Source organism: Raphanus sativus, chromosome 4 (assembly GCF_000801105.2).
Source record: "Raphanus sativus cultivar WK10039 chromosome 4, ASM80110v3, whole genome shotgun sequence".
In the NCBI taxonomy this organism is placed as follows: Eukaryota; Viridiplantae; Streptophyta; class Magnoliopsida; order Brassicales; family Brassicaceae; genus Raphanus; species Raphanus sativus.
Window position 1 is genome coordinate 36,793,711 of NC_079514.1, and position 23,395 is coordinate 36,817,105.

At 32.8% G+C, this 23,395-nt stretch overlaps 3 protein-coding genes, 1 long non-coding RNA gene and 1 pseudogene across 8 annotated transcripts; 3 read left to right on the plus strand and 2 right to left on the minus strand.

The window, feature by feature from the left end:
* The first annotated feature begins 89 nt into the window (after nucleotides 1–89).
* LOC108853806 (F-box/kelch-repeat protein At4g38940-like) lies at nucleotides 90–1,214 on the plus strand. Its single transcript, XM_018627249.2, has one exon. The coding sequence runs from the start codon at nucleotides 90–92 to the stop codon at nucleotides 1,173–1,175; it is 1,086 nt and encodes a 361-aa protein (XP_018482751.2). The 3' UTR covers nucleotides 1,176–1,214.
* A 4,594-nt stretch (nucleotides 1,215–5,808) lies between these two features.
* On the minus strand, nucleotides 5,809–7,545 carry LOC108834428 (uncharacterized). Of its 5 annotated transcripts, XR_001946836.2 has the most exons (7): nucleotides 7,307–7,544; nucleotides 6,983–7,206; nucleotides 6,797–6,853; nucleotides 6,554–6,609; nucleotides 6,343–6,441; nucleotides 6,170–6,249; nucleotides 5,809–6,087 (listed from the first exon to the last, which is right to left on the minus strand). It is a non-coding gene; the product is annotated as an uncharacterized LOC108834428 (long non-coding RNA). The 5 variants fall into 5 exon arrangements; XR_008944495.1 differs by having other exon boundaries at nucleotides 6,343–6,426; nucleotides 6,554–6,853; nucleotides 7,307–7,545; XR_001946837.2 differs by having other exon boundaries at nucleotides 5,809–6,098; nucleotides 6,554–6,853; nucleotides 7,307–7,545.
* Nucleotides 7,546–9,649: 2,104 nt separating this feature from the next.
* Nucleotides 9,650–10,780, plus strand: LOC108838655 (F-box/kelch-repeat protein At4g38940-like; annotated as a pseudogene).
* Nucleotides 10,781–17,100: 6,320 nt separating this feature from the next.
* LOC108853807 (ubiquitin-activating enzyme E1 1) lies at nucleotides 17,101–21,041 on the minus strand. Its single transcript, XM_018627250.2, has 5 exons — nucleotides 20,706–21,041; nucleotides 20,411–20,628; nucleotides 19,444–20,241; nucleotides 18,057–19,358; nucleotides 17,101–17,976 (listed from the first exon to the last, which is right to left on the minus strand). Exons 1-5 carry the CDS (start codon nucleotides 20,962–20,964, stop codon nucleotides 17,380–17,382), a joined length of 3,174 nt encoding a protein of 1,057 aa, XP_018482752.2. The 5' UTR covers nucleotides 20,965–21,041; the 3' UTR covers nucleotides 17,101–17,379.
* A 567-nt stretch (nucleotides 21,042–21,608) lies between these two features.
* On the plus strand, nucleotides 21,609–22,402 carry LOC108853808 (protein LIGHT-DEPENDENT SHORT HYPOCOTYLS 6). The gene has a single exon (XM_018627251.2). The coding sequence runs from the start codon at nucleotides 21,729–21,731 to the stop codon at nucleotides 22,284–22,286; it is 558 nt and encodes a 185-aa protein (XP_018482753.2). The 5' UTR covers nucleotides 21,609–21,728; the 3' UTR covers nucleotides 22,287–22,402.
* The last annotated feature ends 993 nt before the right edge of the window (nucleotides 22,403–23,395 follow it).

Sequence of the window (23,395 nt, forward strand, 5' to 3'; positions counted from 1 at the left end):
CCATCATTAAGAGTGGTTTCTATAAACTCAATCTGTCATCACTAGAAAATTAGGGTTTTGGGTCTCCGCTCTCCTCTCGCTCTCTGGATATGACTTCCAACACCGGGAGAGAGGATGAGCAACCACCGGAACCGACATCTCTGATCACGTCACTTCCCAAAGACGTCATGTTTGACATCTTAACGCGTCTACCAAGGTACGAGTATTCAACACTCTCCCTTGTTTCCAAGCAGTTCCGGTCACTTGTTACTTCACCTGAGTTATACGAGATAAGATCCTTGATAGGCGTCACGGAACCTTTCTTCTATGCTCTCTTCCATGACTCACGATCACGTAAATCTCGTTGGAATATTATCCACCGGAAAGCCAACGGCAATCTCCTCTTGGACCGTATTCACTCGCTACCCGCTATGGATTTTGATGGAAGCTTTGTAGCAGTTGGCTCGAGAATATATGTGTTTGGTGGGAAAAAATATCAGACAAGACAACGTGCATTAAGCATCGACTGTAGGTTTCACACTGTGGAACACCTCCCTATAATGCCTGTGCCCATATCTAATACAATAGCTGAGATCATTGATGGGAGAATCTACGTGATTGGACACGACTACGAAAAGTCGAAGAAGGTGATGGTGGTGTTCAATACAGAAACACAATCGTGGGAACTTGGAACGACAAAGCTAAACATTGAGTTTGGTCACACTTGCCTTACTCGTTACGCGATGATGGATGGTAAGCTGTACAAGAGGGACAATGTTGAAAGCAATGTTTACGAGCCAAAGATGTGTAAACGGGAAAGGGAAAGGGACGATATGCAGAATTTTCATAGGTGGAAAAATGCTTGCGTGGGTGATAACATAGTGTACTACTACGATTGTAATAGGAAGGAGTTAAGAACGTACGATCCAAAGCAGAGGTACTGGGGAGTGGTGAAAGGTTTGGGCCGATTGTTGCCTAAGACTAGAAGTTCATATTGGATAGGCGCTGCTAGTTACGGTGGGAAACTGGCTTTGGTTTTTCCTAACGAAAGCTGGATAACAAATTACCTTTGGTGCGGGGAGATATCGCTGGAGAAACGTGAAGGAGGAGAGATTTGGGGTAAACTTGAGTGGTGTGATGAGGTTCTAGTTGATGAGAATTTATACATGAAGAACTTTCTAGCTGTCATGGTTTGATGCAGCAACTCTTCTTCTTTATATATAACTTGTGTTTGTTTTTTTGTCTTTTTCCAAATGCCTAAATGAATTTTCATTATCTTAAATCTCACTTCTCTGATTTGCTTGATGTAAACATGAACATAGTCAAATTTGAGAATCCATATTGTCTAGAACTGTTTCTTGTTCTTGTACGGAAATGCCACCTGCGACCACAAATAGCAAAGTTGATTTTGATGCAACTATGCAAGGGTGGTAAAGAATTCCACATTTGTTGCTTTGAATCAGAAAGTGAACTAAACAGAGAACTTAATCACGTCCTTCAGGAAAAGCCACGTGCAACTGGAAGAAATAGGAGAGCCAAAAACATGTTTAGATGGACACTCAAACTACACCAGAAGTTCTACGTATAAACACTTTAATGAAATAGGAGAGACAAATAAACACACATACTTACATCACAAAGAGTTCTATCTAATGAAAAATATGAATGTGCCTTTTTTTTGAAACACAAATATGAATGTGCCTAATGTAGAATGTTTTCATCCAATCTTTTTTCTGTGTCATATACAACATATTTTTTGAAAGAACCGTATTTTATAAACTACGGAAAACTGAATATTGTAAAGAATAAAAATGATAAAATTATATCAAAGAGTAAGAAAAGGATGATAAAACTGCAGAGGCGAGATATTATCTCTTTCCTTAACTCAAATACGTCCCGTAGTGCGACGGTCCGATAACGTAATGAGTCCCAGGATACAACTGTAAACAATCTTCTGAATTTGCGTCACTCTATCAGAAGCCTAGCGAAATAGTTTTGTGTTGTACTCTCAGACACAAGAAATAAAAAATACTAACATAACTTTTCAATATGGGAAAATGTGGTTTTTTCTTTTGCTATTGATATGTAAGTCTTTCTACATTGCCATGAGGCTTTATATAGAAAATAATGAGAAGTACAAATTTCATTTTTCAACATAAAATGAAACCTCCCATGGTGTACTAATGGAGTCTTTATTTCTTGTCATTATTATGTGAATTCATTTCATATTTTGACCAAGAAATTAAATAGTATAATTATTATTATTTGATTCATTCAAACAAAATAATATACTTTAAATGGATTTTTTTTTATATTTTATCAATATAAAAGATCAACATATATTTGGTTTATAAGATTAAGTTAGTGAACATGAAGTTCAACTAACAAATCAAAATCCCAAATCCAAATATCTAATGTGTATATTTGTAACTTTATACAAGTTTCTCAAATCACACACATTAAACCTCCATTTCCCATTCACATTAACTCTATTTTTAGCATATGAATACATTTTTCATAATACTAAAATAAATAGTTCCAACATTTTTGCTAGGCGAAAAAGCTCACCTGTGATCCTGTTCCAAGAGATATTCTGTCTGTAACGGCATGTACGTAGTTGATTGTTCTGTCTTTTTTTTTTGTGCAATATGTCGGATTATGGTGTGCTACTGTTATAATGTCTATGGTAGCTCTAGAACTGTTGTACTTGTAGATCAGAAACAGTATAAGCCATAGCTTTAGTTGAAGCCAATTAAGATAAGACCCAAAATATTTTCGATATGCGTGACAAAAAGTTGATTTTCCAACAGTATATAGGCAAAGGGTACAAGATTAAGACACAAGGAGACAGTGATCATTACTCTCACGGTCTCACCTATCAGGTCATTGGTGAAAGTCATTAGAGATGTGATGACAATGTAATTAACCCGTCACAGATCTAAGGAGTCCAGATTCTTGTCAGGAATCAGGATCGGATGATGTTCTTTAGTCTTTACATAGCGTCCATATTCTTTTTATTTAACACCGTCCATATTCTTATTCTATTTCAAAACTGTTTTTTATTTAATGATAAAAAGTAAAAAAATAATTTTAAAGGAAAAATATATATTTGCATTTAAGAAAGCCCAACTAAGAAAAATATTATTTCAGTTACTAAAAAATTAAAATAATATATGAAATTACTATAATTTATAAATCTCTATAATATTATTTGAGAAGTCAGTTTCTTATGTGTCGCGTTCATATTAACTTTCACGATGGTTGATTTTCTTATGTGTCGCGTTCATATTAACTCTCACTATGGTTGATTACACGAATACACTTAATGAATTAAATTATTACAATTGAATATTTTTACTGATTTTTTTGTTTAGTTTCCTTTTTAAAAATTTCCAAATAACATATATAATAAAAAGGAAATATTTATAAAGTTTAAAAACAAATTTAAAAACGAAACTATATTCCTATATAATATAATTTCATTAAAAAGGAAAATTCACAAAATAGTAATATTCAATTTTAAAAACTAACATAAAATATACTTTTGAAGTAATAAAATACTTTATTTATATCTATAGTTTCTTAGATGAAACTATATATTTGTATATAATGTGATTTCATAAAAGAAAATTTCACATAGATAATTCTTGATATAAGAAAAATAAATATCATTTATTTTAAAAACATAATTTTAAACAATACAATTTCAAAATAATATAAATATTTTTATATATCTATCTATTTTATTAGATGATTACATAAAATAATTAAGTAACATAAACAAATGTATGTTTAATTGACTAAACATGGTTTATAATTTGTATTATTGAAATTTTTAATTTATTTTCATATATTTATTTGACTATAATATCTTTCAGTTACAGCAAAAAATATCTATAAATTATATTTTACTTTTATAATATAATTTCTCAAATACAATCACAATATTTTTACTGTTTATTTTTATAGATATTAGAAAATGAAAAATATATTTTAACAGTAAACATCTTTTGATAAAATAATTTCAAAATATTTTAAATTAAAATAACACGATGTACTTCAACAAGGTAGATATATTATATTTTATCATCATTAAAATTATATGTTTCCTTAATATTAAATTTCTTTTAAATTTTATGTTTTTATGTTTGTGAAACTTAACATAACCATAATCAAAATACAAAAGCAAATATGAATTCAGCTTTTTAAGATTATTTAAAATAAAATTTCAGTTTACCATTCAATAAATATAAGGCATAAAAATTATTTATAATTTATAAAATATTTTAATTACTGTAGATGTTGATATTTGTTCATGAACTTTCAAAAATATATCAGTTACTTATTGTATGTAACTTCTTATTGATCATTGATAAATATATGAAATACATGCACATTAACGATAAATAAAAATAATTTGATATGATTTAACTATAGTAAAAATAATTATATTTCTATTTGAATTTGAATGAATATATGTAACTTAATATACTCACAACATGAGTAACTCGATTAATCCAATTTATATCTAATAGCATAAATTAAACTATAATAAGAATATATAATTTATGGTAATAACTAATTTATAAATATAAATTATAGGATGATTCAAAAATAATTAACAAATGAAAATAAATATTAACCAACTATTAAATTTTTTCTTTTGTAAAACTTATACATGTATATTAATTTAGTGATGATATTATGAGACTTCATAATATCATCACTATATTAATTTACTAGGGTATGCCCGCCCTACGGGCGAGATATTTTATTTGTAATTTTAATTTTTTAATTTTTGTATGATTTATAGTTTGTGTTTTAGGGTTGAATTTGCAAAAGATAGATATGCTAAGATTTTGATTTGTATAAAATTAAGTGATAAATGAAATTATAATCATTTTACTTAAGTTTTGATGTTTGCTTGTTTTTTTTAATTTGTATTTACTTTTTTCTTTGTTGTCAATCTTATCTGAAATGGCCAATCTGAACTTTTTTCATCTACATATATTTGAAATGATAAAATTTGTGTATAAATTTGTGTGTCATATTTACTGTTTAGTTTATCCATATTTTTGTAAATGTGTTGATCTTCAAAGTTATTTTTTGTGTCATGTCTTTGAACTTTTTAAGAATACTGTATTTTGCTATTTTCCACCCCAAGTTAGTTTTAATAGTAAATATATATCATGTTGATTTGACCCTCTTTGTTTGAATTGGGTGTAAATGTATATATATTATATTTAATATTTTGTAATATGTACATATATATAAAATATATAATATATGTATTTTGATTAAACTAAATTTATGAAAGGAAAGATTAGTACTTTTAATTATTAAATTTATTTCTGAAAAGTTTTATTTATCTTAACTTGTGATCGTAGTAAAATACATCTAATGAATGAGTAATAATAGTAGTGTTAAAAAAATGAATGAGTAATAACTTTTGGTTGTAGCTTTTTCATTTGGTGACCAAAGCACGTCCTCTTTGATAAAAATTCAGCTAAGACAAAAAAATTTGTTGATATAATCTAATAAGTTTGTCCATGTTGTAATTAATTTCAAAATAATGAAGATACAACCTAACTAATGATAGGAATGAAGATTAAAACTGCATGATCAGTTAATCATATATACAAAAAGGTGATTATGAGTTTATCAAACTTTGGGGTTTGTTTGATGACAACACAAAGGTTCTTAGGGAAATGAAACTTGATTAATATCACACTCTAATGTGACGTTTACGCTTTTGCCATCGTCTTAACATGGAAATCCAAAAGAAAATGCAACCTTGCAGTGTATCGTTTGACTACTTACTCAAGGACAAACACAAAAAACTAACCCACATTGCCTTTATTCATCATTATTCAATTACAAATAATGCATACAAAAACATATATCACCATAACCTGGTATTTTGATACCAAAGAGAATCATCATCAGAATGCCATAACCTATTGTAAAACCACATGGTGTCAGCCTTAATAAACGTAACTTGTTCTTGTGCCATTCATATTGCCCATATGTCCACTTCTCTATCAAGATTATAATGTGAACAAAGCTTGCTTCTCTGTGGCAGAGTACTTAGGCTGAGGCTCAGTCATTCTGCAGAAATCCTATCACACATCAGAAATCTAATCAAAAGGTTGTTTGCAATGATCATAAGTCCTTTATTATATAGCTTAACTGGAGCAAATCCTTCCATGTTTCTTCCATCACCAATGGCTATATAGACAGGAGCTGATTGATCTTTGGGAACTCCTCTACCTGCAACCAAATTAGGATTAACATTAAAAGAAGGCACAATAACCCATGGCTCCACACCAGACATAAAGTTAGTAAACCATAAGAATCATTAACCTGGCCAGTTGCTTTCTCTCCGTTAACCTCCAGTTTCTGACCACATCTTATAGATTCATCTCCTAAGGGAATATTAGCAATCTCCTGGTAAGTAAGACACTGGTACATTATAAACAGGTCAGTAAATCTTTTAAAATCAGTAAAGTATTCCTGAAAAAGATAATTTGAAAGTCTATGCAAAGCTTCTCTCTTTATAAGTATTTATTTATACCTTGACTTATTCAATGATGACCAAGAGAACTGCAACATCTATGACAGTTCTATACTCTACACAGTTCAAAAACTCTCAAATCAGTCTTCTACTGAAAACGATTGATATGTGATCAACAAAGAAAACAATCTACACCATATGTTAGTCAACCAACGGTTTAGAGAGACTGTGTTTCATGTTCGGTATCTACATATCAAAATCAAATCAACAAACCCATTCCGATCACGGGAACTAAGTTGATACCTGCCGAAACCATTGTTACTGTCACAGATCGAAATTAAATCAAACTGCTCCCTATCCCTGTGAACAAAAAGGAATCATAACGCAAGTGGTGAATAAACATATCTAAAATGAAACCAAATCAATTGAAAATTTGATGACCACAACGTTCGAGCCCGTGAAAGAGAGGAAAAGAACACAAATACTAACATGAGATGGCTAGGAGTAACATCCATGACCAGCCCGGCAGAAGCAACCAAATCTGGAATATACGAAGTTTTTAAGTTGATTATTGAACCCCACGACTGCAAGCAACTCTGCCGCGGAGTGACGGTCGGAAACCCTTTCAAGGGTCTGCCAATAAAAAGCTAGGAACAGAATATCCTTAGAATCCAGACGAAGCATATGAACTCAAGTGGAGGAAGACAACAAACCTAGGAATTAAGCAGCAACATATCGACTCCCATAACTCAGACTTTTTGATTACTGTTTAGATTTAGAACGAAGGATGACTCTAAAAGCAAGAACTCATACCTTTTTATATAGAACGTCCACCGCCTTCCAGTTTCAAACTCTCAAGAATCATATTTAATATAGATCATGGGTGCTCGATTAATGGATGGCTTTATGAGAGAAAGCCGTTACTGGTATCATCTGGTACGGGAAGGAAGACGAAAGATCAGTTGTGCGATGAGGATGGAGACCGCGCAGAGAGAGGATCTCGGATGGAGACGCGCAACCCCTAATACAAAACACGTCGTTTAATTAGATCTATCTTTTATATGGGCTTAAATAAGTATAGACGAAACCCAACAAAAAGATGCTCAAATAAGTCTTCATGATTAAATAAAACGCAGTTTTTAATGAATGGACATGTGTCGAAGTCTACTTACCCTATTATCTGACGTGGATGAAGGAGAAGAGAGTGACCTTTTCTTTATAGTATTAGATTTAATTTGGAATCCGACACTTTAGTTTATCTTTTATTTCATTATAAGAACCATATATAAATAATCATCTTAAAATATATTTACATATATAAGACAACCAACCAACCAACCTAAATGAAAATAAGAAATTAATCAATACTTTAATATATTTAGGATAAAAAATATTATAATTGAATTCAAAGAAATAAATGCAAACCAATATATCTAAATTAACTAAATCAATTGTAAAAAACAACTAAACTAACAATCTATAACATATTTAAAATAGAAGGTCCAATTAAAATAATATAATATTACTAATATAAATTGTACATATAATTATAAATTAATATAAAATTAAAAATAAATAGTAATTAATTATTATAGTATATTTATTTATAAATATTTATAACCGTGCATGAGCACGTACAAATCACCTAATAAAATATTACTTATTTAACCATACAAAAATTAATTTCTGACAACTTAATATAATACTAGTCAAGGCCGTCCAAAGTTTGTTCCTTTCACTGATGAGTTAATGGAGAACACATTACAACTCTTCCGTACTGCTTTTGCCTTCAGGAACCGGTATAGTGACTCAATTAATTTATTTTATATTTTATACTTATATAGTTTTTCAGTTTAGTTATAAATTACTAGGCAGTAAGAAATTTTTAAATCTAATTTATATTTAAAAATAAATTTTATTAAATATTATAGATTTTACTATTTTCTTACTAATTTTTAATATATATTTGATATATATTAAATAAATTTGTATAAAAATAATAAAATGATATACAATTGCATAATTATAAAAAAATCTTAAACAATATTTATAAAATTTGTTGATATATAAGAAACTATTAATCTTACGATTAGATATTTAATTTTTTTTTTAAAATGTAGAATTTTTTGAAAGTTATAGTAATACAAATTGTATAATTATACAAAATAATAATATTTCGAAATTTGGAATGTTATATATGAATTTATTTATTTTATAGATGATGTATGAGCTATTACCATATTTTAAAAAAGTTTACCAAAAAAAAATATCAATATTAAATGTAATATATGAATTATTATCATATTCTAATAAGTTTGCCAAAAATATAAATCAATATTAAATGAAATTATCCATGTCATATTTTTCGTTAGACATGTCATCAATTGTAGTAGTCATGTCATATTTATTTTGTGAAATTGATTGTAGAGAGGACATGGCAAAATCACTTCGCAAATATAGTCTATGGGAAGTATTTAAAATTTTTAGTAATACAAATTGTATAATTGTACAAAAATAATAACTTTTCGAATTTGAAATGTTATATATGTTTATAAATCTAACTTATATTTAAAAATAAATTTTATTAAATTTATAGATTTTACTATTTTCTTACTTATATTTAATATATATTTGATATATATTAAATCAATTTGTATAAAACTAATAAAATGATATAAAATTGTATAATTAGAAAACATTTAGCCTAAACAATATTTATAAAATTTGTTAAATTTTTTTTAAAATGAAATTTTTTTTGAAAGTTATAGTAATACAAATTGTATAATTATACAAAATAATAATATTTCGAAATTTGGAATGTTATATATGAATATATTTATTTTATAGATGATGTATGAGTTATTACCATATTTTAAAAACGTTTATCAAAAAAAAATCAATATTAAATGTAATATATGAATTATTATCATATTCTAATAAGTTTGCCAAAAATATAAATCAATATTAAATGAAATTATCCATGTCATATTTTTCGGAAGACATGTCATCAATTGTAATAGCTATGTCATATTTATTTTGTGAAACTGATTGTAGAGATTGACATGTGGCAAAATCACTTCGCAAAATATAGTCTAGGGGATAGTATTAGAGACGTCTTAATAAAATCAATCTTTATCTCTAGAAAGAAATTAGGGTTTTAGGGTCCCCTCTCTGTCTGTCTCTCTCGCTCTCTCGGTGATTGCTTTCAAGGAAGATGACTTCCAACGTTAGTAGAAAGAATAAGCAATCTCTGATTACGTCACTACCCGAAGACGTCACCTTTGACATCTTAGCGCGTGTACCAAGGTGCGAGTATCCGACACTCTCCCTCGTTTCCAAGCAGCTCCGATCACTTACCTCACCTGAGCTATACTTAAGACGATCCTTGTTGGGAGTCACCGAACCCTGCTTCTACGCTCTCTTCTATGATTCACAATCCCATGATTGCCGTTGGTATATTATCCACCGGAAGGCCAATGGCAATCGCTGCTTGGTCCTTATCCAGTCGCTTCCCACTATGAATCTTGGTACAAGCTTTGTCGCGGTGGACTCTAAAATGTATGTGTTTGGTGGGAGTGATGATCATACAAAATATCGGGCATTAAGCATCGACTGTAGATTTCACACTGTGGAACACCTTCCTAGCATGCATGTGCCCATGTGTAATACAATTGCTGACATCATCGATGGGAGAATCTACGTAATTGGAGCCCACTACCACAACAAGTCGAAGACGGTGATGGTGGTGTTCAATACAGAAACACAACTGTGGGAACTTGGTACGATAAAGCCAAACATTAAGTTCCGTTACACGGGCCCAAGTCGTTGTGTGGCAATGGCTGATAAGATGTACATTAACGATTATTATAAAAGCTATGTTTACGAGCCAAAGAAGAGTATAAATGGGAAAGGGAAGAGATGCTGAGTTCTAACAAGTGGGGAAATGCGTGCGTGGTTGATAACATATTGTACTATTACGATTATTTTCATGGGCATAAGTTAAGAACGTATGATCCAAAGAAGAGGAACTGGAGAGCGGTGAAAGGTTTGGATTTGGAAGAGTTGGTGCCTAAAAGAATTCCATATCGGATAGGAACTGTGAGTTACAGTGGGAAACTGGGTTTGGTTTTATCTTACAAAGGCCGGTCATCAAGTTACCTCTGGAGTGCGGAGATTTCCCTCGAAAGACGTCAAGGAGGAGAAGTTTGGGGAAAAGTTGAGTGGTGTGATGAAGTTCCAGTTGCTGATAATTTACAATTGATAAGATATCTACCTGTTATGGTTTGATGCATGAACTCTTCTTTCTACAACTTGTTTTGTTTTTATTTTGAAATTGTTTTGTCCAAACGACTAAATGAATTTTCTTTTCCTTATCCTAAAACTCATTTTACTGATCTCCTTGCCAATTCTGGTGTTCTAATGTATGTCGTAGCATCCTAAACAGCTTGAACCGTTGGTAGCTAATATAGAAAAGGAAATACTCAAAGAGGTGTGGGACTGAGGATTCGTAGCCAGAGGCAAGACCATATCTGTTTGGCACGCACAAAAAAAACACTTAGAAATAATAGGAGACATGATGATATTAAAATGGGTCTCATCCAAAACAACGACTTGCAACGTCCTCTACCGATGTTGTAAGCCCACACATGACTACACACTCATTTAGATTTATGTTTTGATTACCATTTGTAACACCTAGATAGTCTATAGTTAATAGGTCACCCACGCACATTCATTCCGTCCGTAAGTTTCATTATTTGTGATAAGTGATGCATTAACTTTAGAGTCTCATAAATCTTGTTTACTCATCCTAAAATCACCCCATAAAATTTCTCCATATTTTGACCTCGTTTAATTACAAACTAGGTGGTAACCTGCGCCCTGCGCAGGATGAATTGATTCAAATAGATTAATTATAGATGATGCAGGGTGAATTCATTCAAATAGATTATAACTTTTAATCTATAGATATTAGAAAGGTAAAAGTCATAATCACAAATATTATATGTTACAAAATAAAATAATGAACGAATTGTACATATTTATATAAGATAGGCTTCAATTTTTTTTAAAACTTGTGTAATTAGTTAGGCGTAAATGAAGTGTATTTTATGGAAGTAAATCTGTAAGATTAAGTAAAGACTTATATACTTTTTAATGAGTTTAATATAAAAGAAACATAAGCGATAGAATTATTGTTTTATAATATAAATTATGAATATAAGATAAAATAAAACATAAGCAATATAATAATAAAATATAAAAGGAAAAAATATAAAGAAGTGTATAAAAATGATAAAATTACAACTCTTATGAAAAGTGTTTTCAATTAAAAACTCTTCATTTGAAATTCGTTAAATAGCAATAACAGATGATATCAACCTACCAAAATAAATACATTTATTTAACAAAGTCTTATGACTTCATCATAATCTTCCATATTGACTTCAAGCGAGAGATAAAATCCAAAACACTTATTGTCTTTGCGTGTTTTGAAATTTGTATATTGTGATATAGTACATAAAAAATCAGTATGTTATGTATAGTACTAACTAATAGGATTTATGCCACAATAATTAAGTCAATCATATATTACATAGCGAGATGAAAGGCAAAAGAATCCCTATGATTTTGTGCATAATTTTGAATTGGTAATGAAAATTTAAATAAATTAGTAATAACTTTCCTATGTTAACCAAAATCATAATGTGATTTAATTAAAATGTGCATATCAATTTCCTATTTTTGGTTATTGCATAAATTACTAATATGATGGGTATCATAATAACTAATAGGTTTTATGCCAAAATAATTGAGTTAATCAAATATATTACATCGACTCAATTAAATTCTCATAAATTATACTCAAACGTAAAATTAGTAAAATGAATCAAGTAAATATAGAAAAGAAATATTATTGAATTTGATATTAATAGACGCCATCAAATCCCTCATTAATTTAAATTCACGGGTTGATTCCCTATTTATTTACTTGAATTATATAACTTTGTCATATATAATAAGATTATAAATATGTTTATTAAATTTACTTGAATTATATATCTTTAGAAAAATTATATATGTTAATATAATATTACATTGACCAAAAATTCAGCTAAAATGTGTTTTAATAAGTCAAGGTTTTGATAACATTATTTTCGTGAACATCCGAAAAAATATAGTTACGTCTAATGAGTCAATCAAATATATTACATTGACTCAATTAAATTCTTATAAATTATGGTCAAACATAAAATTAGTAAAAAGAATCAAGAAAATATAGAAAAAGAATATTACTGGATTTGATATTAAATAGACGCCATCAAATCCCCAATTAATTTATTTAAATTCATGGATTGATTCCCTATCTTTTTACTTGAATTAAATAATGTTATCAAAATAAAAAGATTATATATATATATGATTATTATATTTACTTCAATTATATATCTTTAGACAAATGATATATGCTAATATGTTAATACAATATTATACTGACCAAAAACTCAACTAAAATGTGTTTTAATAAGTTGAAGCTTTGATAACTTTTATTTTCGTGAACATTCAAAAAATGTAGCTACGTCTAATTGAGTCAATCAGATATATTATATCGACTCAATTAAAAAATTTATATGGTTTCTCTACCAGCAGCCGAGTATTACTTCCATTGTCTACTGACTTTTACCTTAATCTTCCATAGAAACTTCTTTGGTTTTAAATCAGCAATGAAATTCAAACCTTGCATTGTGAATGATACTTTTTAATCTTTTGCGTTGTGATGGAGGCTTTAGCGATGTCAATGCAATATATATATAGTCTTTCGAATATAAAGTTCAGGGGAGAAAACTTTGCTAGGTAATTAAGAAATTAATGCAAATAATAATGTACGTCTACAATCACTAATTTATCGTATCATTTGAAAAGAAATTATTTATGTCTACAATCCCAAATTGGCGACTAATTTGCATTAGTTTCTAATCTCCTGATTGATAAAATTTATGTGCACTATCCCTAATTGATAATGTCTCCGAATTGAATTTCAAAAAAATTAATTAAGTGACGTTTCAAAATTGTATTATTGTCATATCTAAACTGTACACAAAAGACTATATGTATTTCAAATTAGGAAATCTACCTTAATCATCGCACCAATCAGATATTTAGAAGACTGGTTTAGTTCCATATTCCATATTAGCCGAATAAGTTAGGGAAAATAAATACAAATGAGTGGTTAAAATTAAATACAAAGATTTTATGATTGTTATTGCATTGATAAGATACCTTCGATTTAGCTATCTCAAAGCAATTGTCTTTCTCAAAACATAAACACATTTAATCTTCGTTAGTAAAACACAAATATATGTTACCAATCCCCATGTAATCGAATTAATTTAGAAATGAAATATGCTCTTAAGCGTATATTCTGTGATAAATGTATTGTTACCAATTAAAATCGATATATTCTTAGATTGCTTCTTATTCAAAATTTAAACTAATGTGACCGTGAAAATGAGTGTATTCAGATCCAAACACATATAAGGAAAACTTTCAATTTACCTCTTGACCAAGTTAGACCCTCACTAAATGTCGCAAGTGATCGGAATAACTACTCTTAGATCATTGATAATTTGGACAAAATTTTGAAAATAAAGAAAAACATAATATAACAAACCATATTTTTTCTTAAAAAATAAAAACATAAAAAATATAAATATCAGTCTATAAATTGTATAAATGACACGGAGTATATATATTACGCTAGTTATACTTGAAGTGAAAAATAAACAAAAATGCATGAAGATTTTTGAGATAGAAGACAATAGATATCATTTATACAATGCAAAGAATAAAAAAAGTTCTGAGATTTGTGATAATCCGAGTTATATACAAGTTATCTATACAACTTGGTTGTATGACAAATGAGTCAAAGCTACTAATGATATATATATTTTTTTGCTATAAAAAAACAAACCATATAAATATCAGGACTGCGATATATCCAAATAACCGGAATATGACTCTGTGCGGGATGAGATATAATATATAATCGGAATGTATATAGGGTGAAATGATGTAATCGAGTCATATTAATATGCAAATTTTAGGGTGAAACCGAGTATATATTAAAACAACAAAGGCACGATTTTATATGATACATAGTGTAACCAATTTAAAATGATATAAAAAAATTTAATAAGCAACCGGTTTTTATATAACCAAGTATAAACTAACCGATGCAACTAAATTTTAATATTAAACCGAGTGTAACCAGAATATGACTCTGTGCGGGATGAGATATAATATATAATCGGAATGTATATAGGGTGAAATGATGTAATTGAGTCATATTAATATGCAAATTTTAGGGTGAAACCGAGTATATATTAAAAAAAACAAAGGCACGATTTTATATGATACATAGTGTAACCAATTTAAAATGATATAAAAAATCTTAATAAATAACCGGTTTTTATATAACCAAGTATAAACTAACCGATGCAACTAAATTTTAATATTAAACTGAGTGTAAACTAAGTTAAATATCACATTGCATACATGCTAACAAACACGTTATATATTCATGTGAATAAAACATTATGCTAAATTATAATTAATGAATAATGGCAAAGAATGTAATAAGTCTAATAAAGAGAAGGCAATTAATTAGAGAGGGTGAGAATGAATATGGTGTTGCCACCTAAGAAATGGCATACTTGTTATAAACACATGAACTAAAGGTTGTTTTTAAAATGGTCTCCTCAAATAATAGAAAGGGGATGATTTTTAATAGTTCATCCATCTTTTCTATTATTTAAGTTAAAGTATGTTTAACCCTGAAATGTTAAACATATGTGTAATTAAAAAATAAGTATATTTTGATTAAATAGATAGTAAAATCAATTATTTTGAAATTTTCTATATACAATAAATCGTATATAAAACCAGAATGTTACATAGTATGTCTAATTAATCCACTAACTCTCCACTAGTTTGTTTCTATTATATTATTTGAGAAATAACTATGATTAAAAAGAAAACTGATTTGTTGATTTCAAAATATTTAAGTAATTTATTTATTAAAAGTAGGGGTGGGCATTTCGGTCTAGTTTCGGGTTCGGTTTGGTTTGGATAATTTGGGTTTTATAAAACTCAAACCAATTAAAACCAAAGTAGCTTTGGTTTGGGTTCGGTTTGGGTTTAATTCGGTTCGGTTCAGTTCGGTTTGATTTATATTTAGTTCGGTTTACATTATTATGGTCTAGTTTGGTTCGGTGTAGTTCGGGTTGGTTATAAAATATGAAGGCATCAGTTTTATACTTTTATTAAAAAAATAATCAACTCATAAACGATAGAGTGATAATATAAAAACTTATGCTACATGATTTTATATATAATAGTATTATTTGAATCGTATTTATAATTTTTTTTAAAGATATGGTATTTATGAAAAAATGAAAAATGAAACTTTAACTAAAATTTACAATATGTTAATATATATATATATATCATATATATTTTTACTATATATATATTGGATTATCGGTTTGGTTCGGTTTGGTTCGGTTTGAACCCAAACCAAACCAAACCGTTCGGGTTGAGTAAAACATGAATCAATTGGGTTACATAAAAAGCACGGTTTAGTTTGGTTCGGTTTAACTTCGGTTTGGTTGGTTCGGTTCGGTTTGGGTTTTTTGCCCACCCTTACCTAATGAAAAGTAATCTATCTAAAAGTAAGAAGTTATATATCTATCATATACAACTGATTATAATTTTCTTAAAATGTAATATTTATAACTAAATTAGTTTTTGTTTAAAAAAAAAACTAAATTAGTTATTTAACTGTTTTTAATTTACTAATACTGTAGTACTTATATAATTAGATTTGTAAAAGTTAACGAGGATACAGTTTATTTGAAAAGAAAAATATATCAAACAATGCTATAAATACTTTGAGATATTTTTATCTTTGTTATTTCCATAAAATGAAATAAGTATTATGAATTTAAAAATACAAATTAAAAAAGGCAATTGGTCCATAAAAATGACTTCTAAAACCAGCTAGAAAGAAATTAGGGTTTTCTGTCTGCTTGTTTTATTTTGACTAAAAGATTTTTTTCTGCTTTATTGTCTTCTCAAATTTGGGTGATATGTCTGCCAAAGCTATGGCGAAGGAGGAGCCACGGTGTGTGATTACTACACTTCCCCAAAAAGTCTTCGTTGACATCTTAGCGCGTGTACCAAGATGCTACTATCCAACAGTCTCCCTCGTTTCCAAGCACTTCCGGTCAGTTGTTGGCTCGCCAGACGTATACGCCAGACGATCGTTGTTGGTAAGATACACGGAGCACTCTCGAGATGGTGTTGTTTGATATCACAACTCTCCTTGATATAATAAACTTTGTACTCTCTTTTCTCAATAACAAAATGTCGTTGTCCTGCTTAGCTTGGACGTTGTTTTGGATACAAGAACTCTCCGTGATATAATAATAAACTTGTGCTTGTCTTTTTAATTATAACAAAATTTCGTTGTCCGTGTTAAACATTATGTACCAATTTCGTTGTATTCTTTTCAGTTTGTTATGTATTCAGTTATGGTTCTGCATCAGGACACACAAAGAAGAGATATATATATACGAACGGAGAAAATAACGAAAACTTAGGTTTTGATATGAAACATGTTCCAATGGTGCCGTGTGATAAAATTTTAGCAAAATATAGAACGAGAAGATGGATGATAAAATCGAACGGGTCTCTCCGTCTCTCTCTCTCTATCCCCTTACGTAAATATAACGGTTATCAAACAAGGATCCAGAAGTAGAACAGTCTTCAAAACAAAGAGTTTCATCTTCTTCTCTGTTTTTCTTTTTTTATTTTTGATGAAATTCTCACCTGAAATAGATAGAGACGAGAGGAATATCGACGTCATTGTCATCTTGATCCTCACAAGCCACCACTACATCAAGATGGTGACGGTAAGGCGGCAACTCCACTTTAGCAATATCCCTAGCGAGATCCACCACTTTCTTGTCCATCCTCTCCTTGTGCCTCGGGAACATACTGTTGAACAGAAGACAGCTTCCGCAAGAGATGCTGTAAGCGTTAAGCCCTTTGTCCTCCAGCCACTGCAACACCTCACGCAGCGTAGGGTTTCCTTTCAGAACCCATCTGTCCCAAACGGTCCAAGCCATGTCGCGGTGCTTCACCACCTTCGGCGGAACCGGTTCGGCCATTGAGAAAAGTGGAAGCGCCAGGTTGGCAAAAGTGTTTCTGTAGGCTTCCACTTTGTGTCCTCCGTCAAGGACCTTGTAAAGCTCGAGGCAGACCAGACCAGTGGCCATGGCTGTTGAGGTCGCAATGGCTGGTATGATTCTCCCTGCGATGAACTTTGCTTTCAGCTTGTCGACTTCGGGTATGCTGTAGTTCCTAGCCCTCATGTTGGCAAGACCCGATATCACGTCCATGTGATAGTTTGTATCATCATCCTACAAAAAAAAAACACATCATCATGATTCAAAAGGACAACACTACTTTCGAGTAACAAGATCAGAGAATATTTATTTACCTTTTCGAACTGAACTGGTTTCATCCTGAAATCTGGAGACAAGTTATGCCTACAACGCTCAAGCTTAGCAATGAGGTCGTTGATGACGGTAGCGTCATCCACCGAAGCAGTGGTTAAACTGGTGGCTTTCTCATCTGTCACAATCTTTGCATCTTTCCTTGGCTCAAAGTCTGGGACTATCACACTGTCTACAGCTTCAGCTGCTTCCTTTGGGTTCTTGGTCCACTCAGGCACAGGGATCCCGAATGTCTCTGCTCTTAGAATAGCAGTCGCCGTGATGAAGTTAAGGAGGCTTGGGTCAGAAGAGGAGTACTGGAGCGGACGTGGGAATCTTTTTGGGGCAGACCAGAATGGTGCTCCGGTACTTGTCGCAGCATCTTCAGGAAATGTGTATATCAGTTGCTTCACACGGTTTACAAAGTAATCCTCGAACCTGAGTCGAGCCCAGTTTAAGCAGTCCTGGAAGTTCTCACACTTCTCCTTGTCAAGGCACTCAACGATCCTCTCCAACGTCTCCCTCGCCTGAGCATCGCCAGCACTCATCATCGAGTTAGTGTATTCAACCGGGCTAGAGAGATACGCATTCACTTCAGCGGGAGTCTTCTCAAGCAAACCCTCGAACTCAGAGCGAGCCCAAGTTAAACAGTGATCAATGTTGTGCGGGAACGAGTGCACCGTACACATGGGGGCCTGTTTCTCTGGTGGGTCCCTTGAGGCACCGTAGTTTTCAGTCAGATGTGGGATGACCATCTGTGTGTTGCACTTTGCACCGAGAGTCCCAGACTCAAGGAGAGGCTTCTGGAAATACAAGCACCTCGAATCAACGTAGAGCCTCGCGTTGACATTATCCAACGCATTGACGACGACAGTTAAGTTCTCCCAGAAGGCATCGTCGAATACATTCTCAGTCTCGGCGCCCACACGGTTCTGCAGGGCCTCAACCTTGAACTTGGGGTTTATAGCCGCAGCGGCGGAAGCAGCGACCGTGGATTTAGCCTGCCCGATGTTCCAATCACGGAACAGAAACTGACGACTGAGGTTACTCTTCTCGATGATATCATCATCAGTCACTGTTAACTTCCCTTGGTTTCCACATGAAACCCCCATCAGAGCCATGTTTTTCAAGAACTCGCAGCCAAGAGCACCAGACCCTACTGTGAAAACTCTAGCATCTTCGAGTTTCTTCTGGAACTTGGCCCCAAATACAGATATTTGGGCATCGTACCGGCTGTTTCTTGGTGCAACGTCACTAGAATCCAGAGGCTCAGAAGGGAGTGACTCCACTGAATCAAAGTAGAAAAACTGATACAAAAAAACAACAATTTCAACAACAGACCCCATGAAAACAAAGAGTTGAATATATATGTATATGGAAAAGAAATATAACCTGAAAGAGGGGATGGAATTTTCCAGAGCAAGCTTTGACAACCTCCTGTCCAACAATACCGCCAAACATTGCAGCCATGGGATTAAGAACAGCCCTGGCTCCAAAGGAGAAGCTTCTTAGAAGCTTATGGTCAACATTCTCCACCTTCAAATCACCCTGCTGCCCAGCATTGATGGATGCGGCGATAGATATAAGCTGCTGAGCGTCCTCTTCAGACCCAGCAACAGGGAGCCTGCAAGCTTCAGAACTAAACCGATCAAGCGCCTGGAACGCTAAGTGGAGAAGCGGAGGCCGGTCGAACTTGGAGAAATCACTAAACAGAAAATCCCCTGGATCCGTAAGCGCTTCTCTCAAGGTCTTAAAACTCAGCAGCTTCGGCTGTTTCACCTGAGTGACAATCCCACCTTTCACATACGTTCCGTACCCTGTGGTGTCCTCCTCGAGGGTGAACGAATACGGCCGCGAGCTTTTGATCTTCCTCGGTTTCCCGTCGTTGAGCTCCGTCATACCCTCGACTTCAGAGAAAACGACGAGGTCCCCGTCTTCGAATTCAAGTCTCTCGTCGTCAACACATGAAACAAAGGCCTGGCTCTCGTTAGAGATAGAGGCGATAATGCCAGTGTGTGGCTCCTCCCCATCAACGTCCAGAACCGCAAACTCAGGCCCGAAATCACAAAAGACAGAGCCGAAAAGACCCCTGACATCAGCCTTAACGAAAGAAATAGGAGGCTGATGGCTGTGGCAATAGTCATCAAACTCAATTGCTTTCTCCAAGCTTATGTCAGAGAATACAACAACCTGTTTGCACAAGAAAGCAGATGAATTAGCCTAAAACAAGCCAACAAGAACCACCAATCTTCTATATCAAGAAAGTAGATGTTAAAGCTATGTGTTATCAATTCAGTTGCAAAGAAATCATAACTCAAACGACTCAGAGCAAATAGAATCAATGAGTCAGTCTATAGACCTGGAAACGAGAAAGATGCTCTTTGGTTAAGCAAGTGGTCAAGCTAGATACAACCACAGCATTGTTAAGATCCTGCAACTTGAGAACAGAGGCATCAGCTCTGTTCTTGCCAATATCATCCTCAGAGAAAACAAAGTTGCTAGATAAGTCCCACAGCTCCACCACTTTCTCATCGTGAAGTGTCACTGACTTCACACCAGCAAGAATCAGATTCTTCGCTGCCAACAACACAATCATTCCACAAGTTAACGCAACGTCTCATCAAAAAAAAAATGAAATAGAATTTGTATTATACCAATCTCAGCGCCAAGGCCGTGCATCCCTGAGATGAGAACGTTTGAGGCGAAGAGACGCCTCATCGTCTCGCGTCCGTACACGGCGAGCTGTCTGCTGTGGAGATCCTCGTCGATCTCCTGTTGACCGTTCGAGTTACCGGAAGCCATGTGGACGTCGCTGCTGCTACTACTACCGGAAGCTGAGTTTGTAGAGTTATCGGAAGCGATATCGATACGGCGTTTTTTGACCGGCGACGATGGTGAAACTGATTCGAGCATAGAGAAAGGGAATCGACGCTGGAATGATACCTAAACCCTAGTTTGGAATTTTGATTCTTCGGAGACGAGAGTAGATGCAAAACGAAGACGGTACCTTTGAGCCTGTGGAAAGTTGGAGATGAGGCTTATTGGGCCTTAGCGTTGCTGCTTTTATTTAAGTTTTAAGCCCAGTTACTTTATATACTCGTGTATGTGAAGAAAACTCTGGAAGCGGTATCAAACAACAAACATAAATCGATGGGTTCACCTCTATACCTATCAGAAAGCAGATGAGATTTATCAATATTACTGAAATGACAAAATTGCAAAATCTTAGAGACGAATCTTGCGACTCTTGTCAATTCTTAAAGAGGACTCAAAGACTTAAGTGACGATTCCAATAACCGGTCATTCGCGTGAACGTAACTGAACAAACCAAAACGTAACACAATAGTTATACAATTCATAGGTAACTAAACGTGCACATATGTAAACTGAATATGACCAATTGGTACCACAATTCATATACGTAACTAAATTAAATAATCAAGAAATCTACGGTTCAACAAAACTTTGTCAGGTAGACTTTTGGTAGGGACATTTAGCCACGTGAATTAAACGTTTCTAAATTTCAACTCTTGTCTCTTCTCTTTTTCATTACCTCTCTTTCACACACACCCATCCAAATTCCGAACAAAAGAAAAGTTTCACACACTTTCTCTTCCTTTTCAAGACTCTCTAAAACCACTCACAGGGAACGCACTAACAAGTCAACAACAACTCCTATGGAACCCGTCGGTGATCCAACTCCCTCATCACCGCCACCACCAAGCCGTTACGAGTCGCAGAAACGCCGAGACTGGAACACGTTTCTTCAGTACCTAAGCAACCACAAGCCGCCTCTAACGCTAACGCGGTGCAGCGGCGCGCACGTGCTCGAGTTCCTCAACTACCTAGATCAGTTCGGTAAAACCAAAGTCCACGTGGCGACATGCCCTTTCTTCGGCCAACCGGACCCACCATCTTCTTGCGCTTGTCCGCACAAGCAAGCCTGGGGGTCTCTCGACGCCTTGATCGGGCGGCTTAGAGCCGCTTACGAGGAAGACGGTGGACCGTCTGATGCGAACCCGTTTGCTTCACGCGCCGTTAGGATTTACCTGAGAGAAGTCAAAGAGAGTCAAGGTAAGGCTCGTGGGATTCCTTACGAGAAAAAGACTCGTAAACGGAAACCCACCGTCACCACCGTTAGATTGGACGTGGATTTAACGAGTGGGATCGTCGTCAAAGACCGGAGTAACGGTGATTCTCCGGCTGCTTTCGCAACCGTACTTCCTCTAGGTTAAAATAGTTTATTATACGCAATTTGCTTATCATATAATATATGTCATATACGTATAAACTCATCTTCTTTTGTTAAGAGCAAAAGTTATCGTTTAATTTGACTGTAGTAATTAGTACGTTGGTCAGTTATTTTCTGAGTTGATCGTGAAAGACATGTGTATGAAATGGAGTTCTATTTAGTTCAGGAAATGGGCTCTCGTTCTAGTTGTTTAGATGAGTGATTCGTACTTCATTTTTAGTTTTGGATCTGATGAAATAGTTTTGATGAATATTATTCTGTTATAAATCCATATGTACGTTGTTGATTAGGGCCTAACGTTGATGTCTATTTTGGATTTATTTGATTATTGTTTAGTCGAAGAGCAGCTTTCATCTTCACATAACATTTTGATTTTCGTCTCACATGATTTGTCTCTATCCTAAATTAGTTCACATTAAATATTCCTTAAGTCGATTTCGTGAAAAATACCAGTTTTTCAAAGTAATTAATATCTTTATACTTTCATTCTTTTGTCTTTCATTTTATCTGGACGTATGTTTTCGAGTGAGTTGGCCAGAGTTATGAGTTATGACCACCATTATAACTTTAAAAAGTAAAATTTTCAAATGCTTCTGGGAATCCTTTTAGCTAGAGCGGATATTTCAAGTGCTTGAAATGGTAGCATTTGATATGATACAGTGAAAATTTTAAAATAAGAAGTATTCATATCGATTTTTTCTAATTGTGCTAATGCATATCTATATGCAATAATATCTGTTTACTTTCTTTTTGAATGGTGAGTTATCTAAGGTCATATGGCATTCGAAAATAATATCTGCTGTCACCGTATCTTACATTATTTTTGGGAATTATTTGAAAACATAAGATGATAGGATAAATAAAAAATATTTGGAAATATAGATAACAGATTAAATATTTTATTTTATTTACATATCTAGTCATTGTATTTACAATAAATTAAATATTTCTATTTGTGTTTTTCTTATTTACAGATTTCACCACTGCATTTAAAATAAATTTAAATTAATTAATTCTAATGGTTGTTATTTTTTGTGTGGTGAAAGTAAAAGTACAAACTGAAATAGATATAGTATATTATATAAAAAATTT

Bases quoted from the DNA above. Each gene is read 5' to 3' on its own strand.
- LOC108853806 (XM_018627249.2), top strand. From the start codon at position 90: ATGACTTCCAACACCGGGAGAGAGGATGAGCAACCACCGGAACCGACA.
- LOC108853807 (XM_018627250.2), bottom strand. From the start codon at position 20,964: ATGCTCGAATCAGTTTCACCATCGTCGCCGGTCAAAAAACGCCGTATC. The intron at 20,629-20,705 runs GTATAATACAAA...TGTTGTTGGCAG, and splicing joins CGGCCTTGGCGCTGAGATTG to CGAAGAATCTGATTCTTGCT. The intron at 20,242-20,410 runs GTCTATAGACTG...TTGTGCAAACAG, and splicing joins AGCATCTTTCTCGTTTCCAG to GTTGTTGTATTCTCTGACAT.
- LOC108853808 (XM_018627251.2), top strand. From the start codon at position 21,729: ATGGAACCCGTCGGTGATCCAACTCCCTCATCACCGCCACCACCAAGC.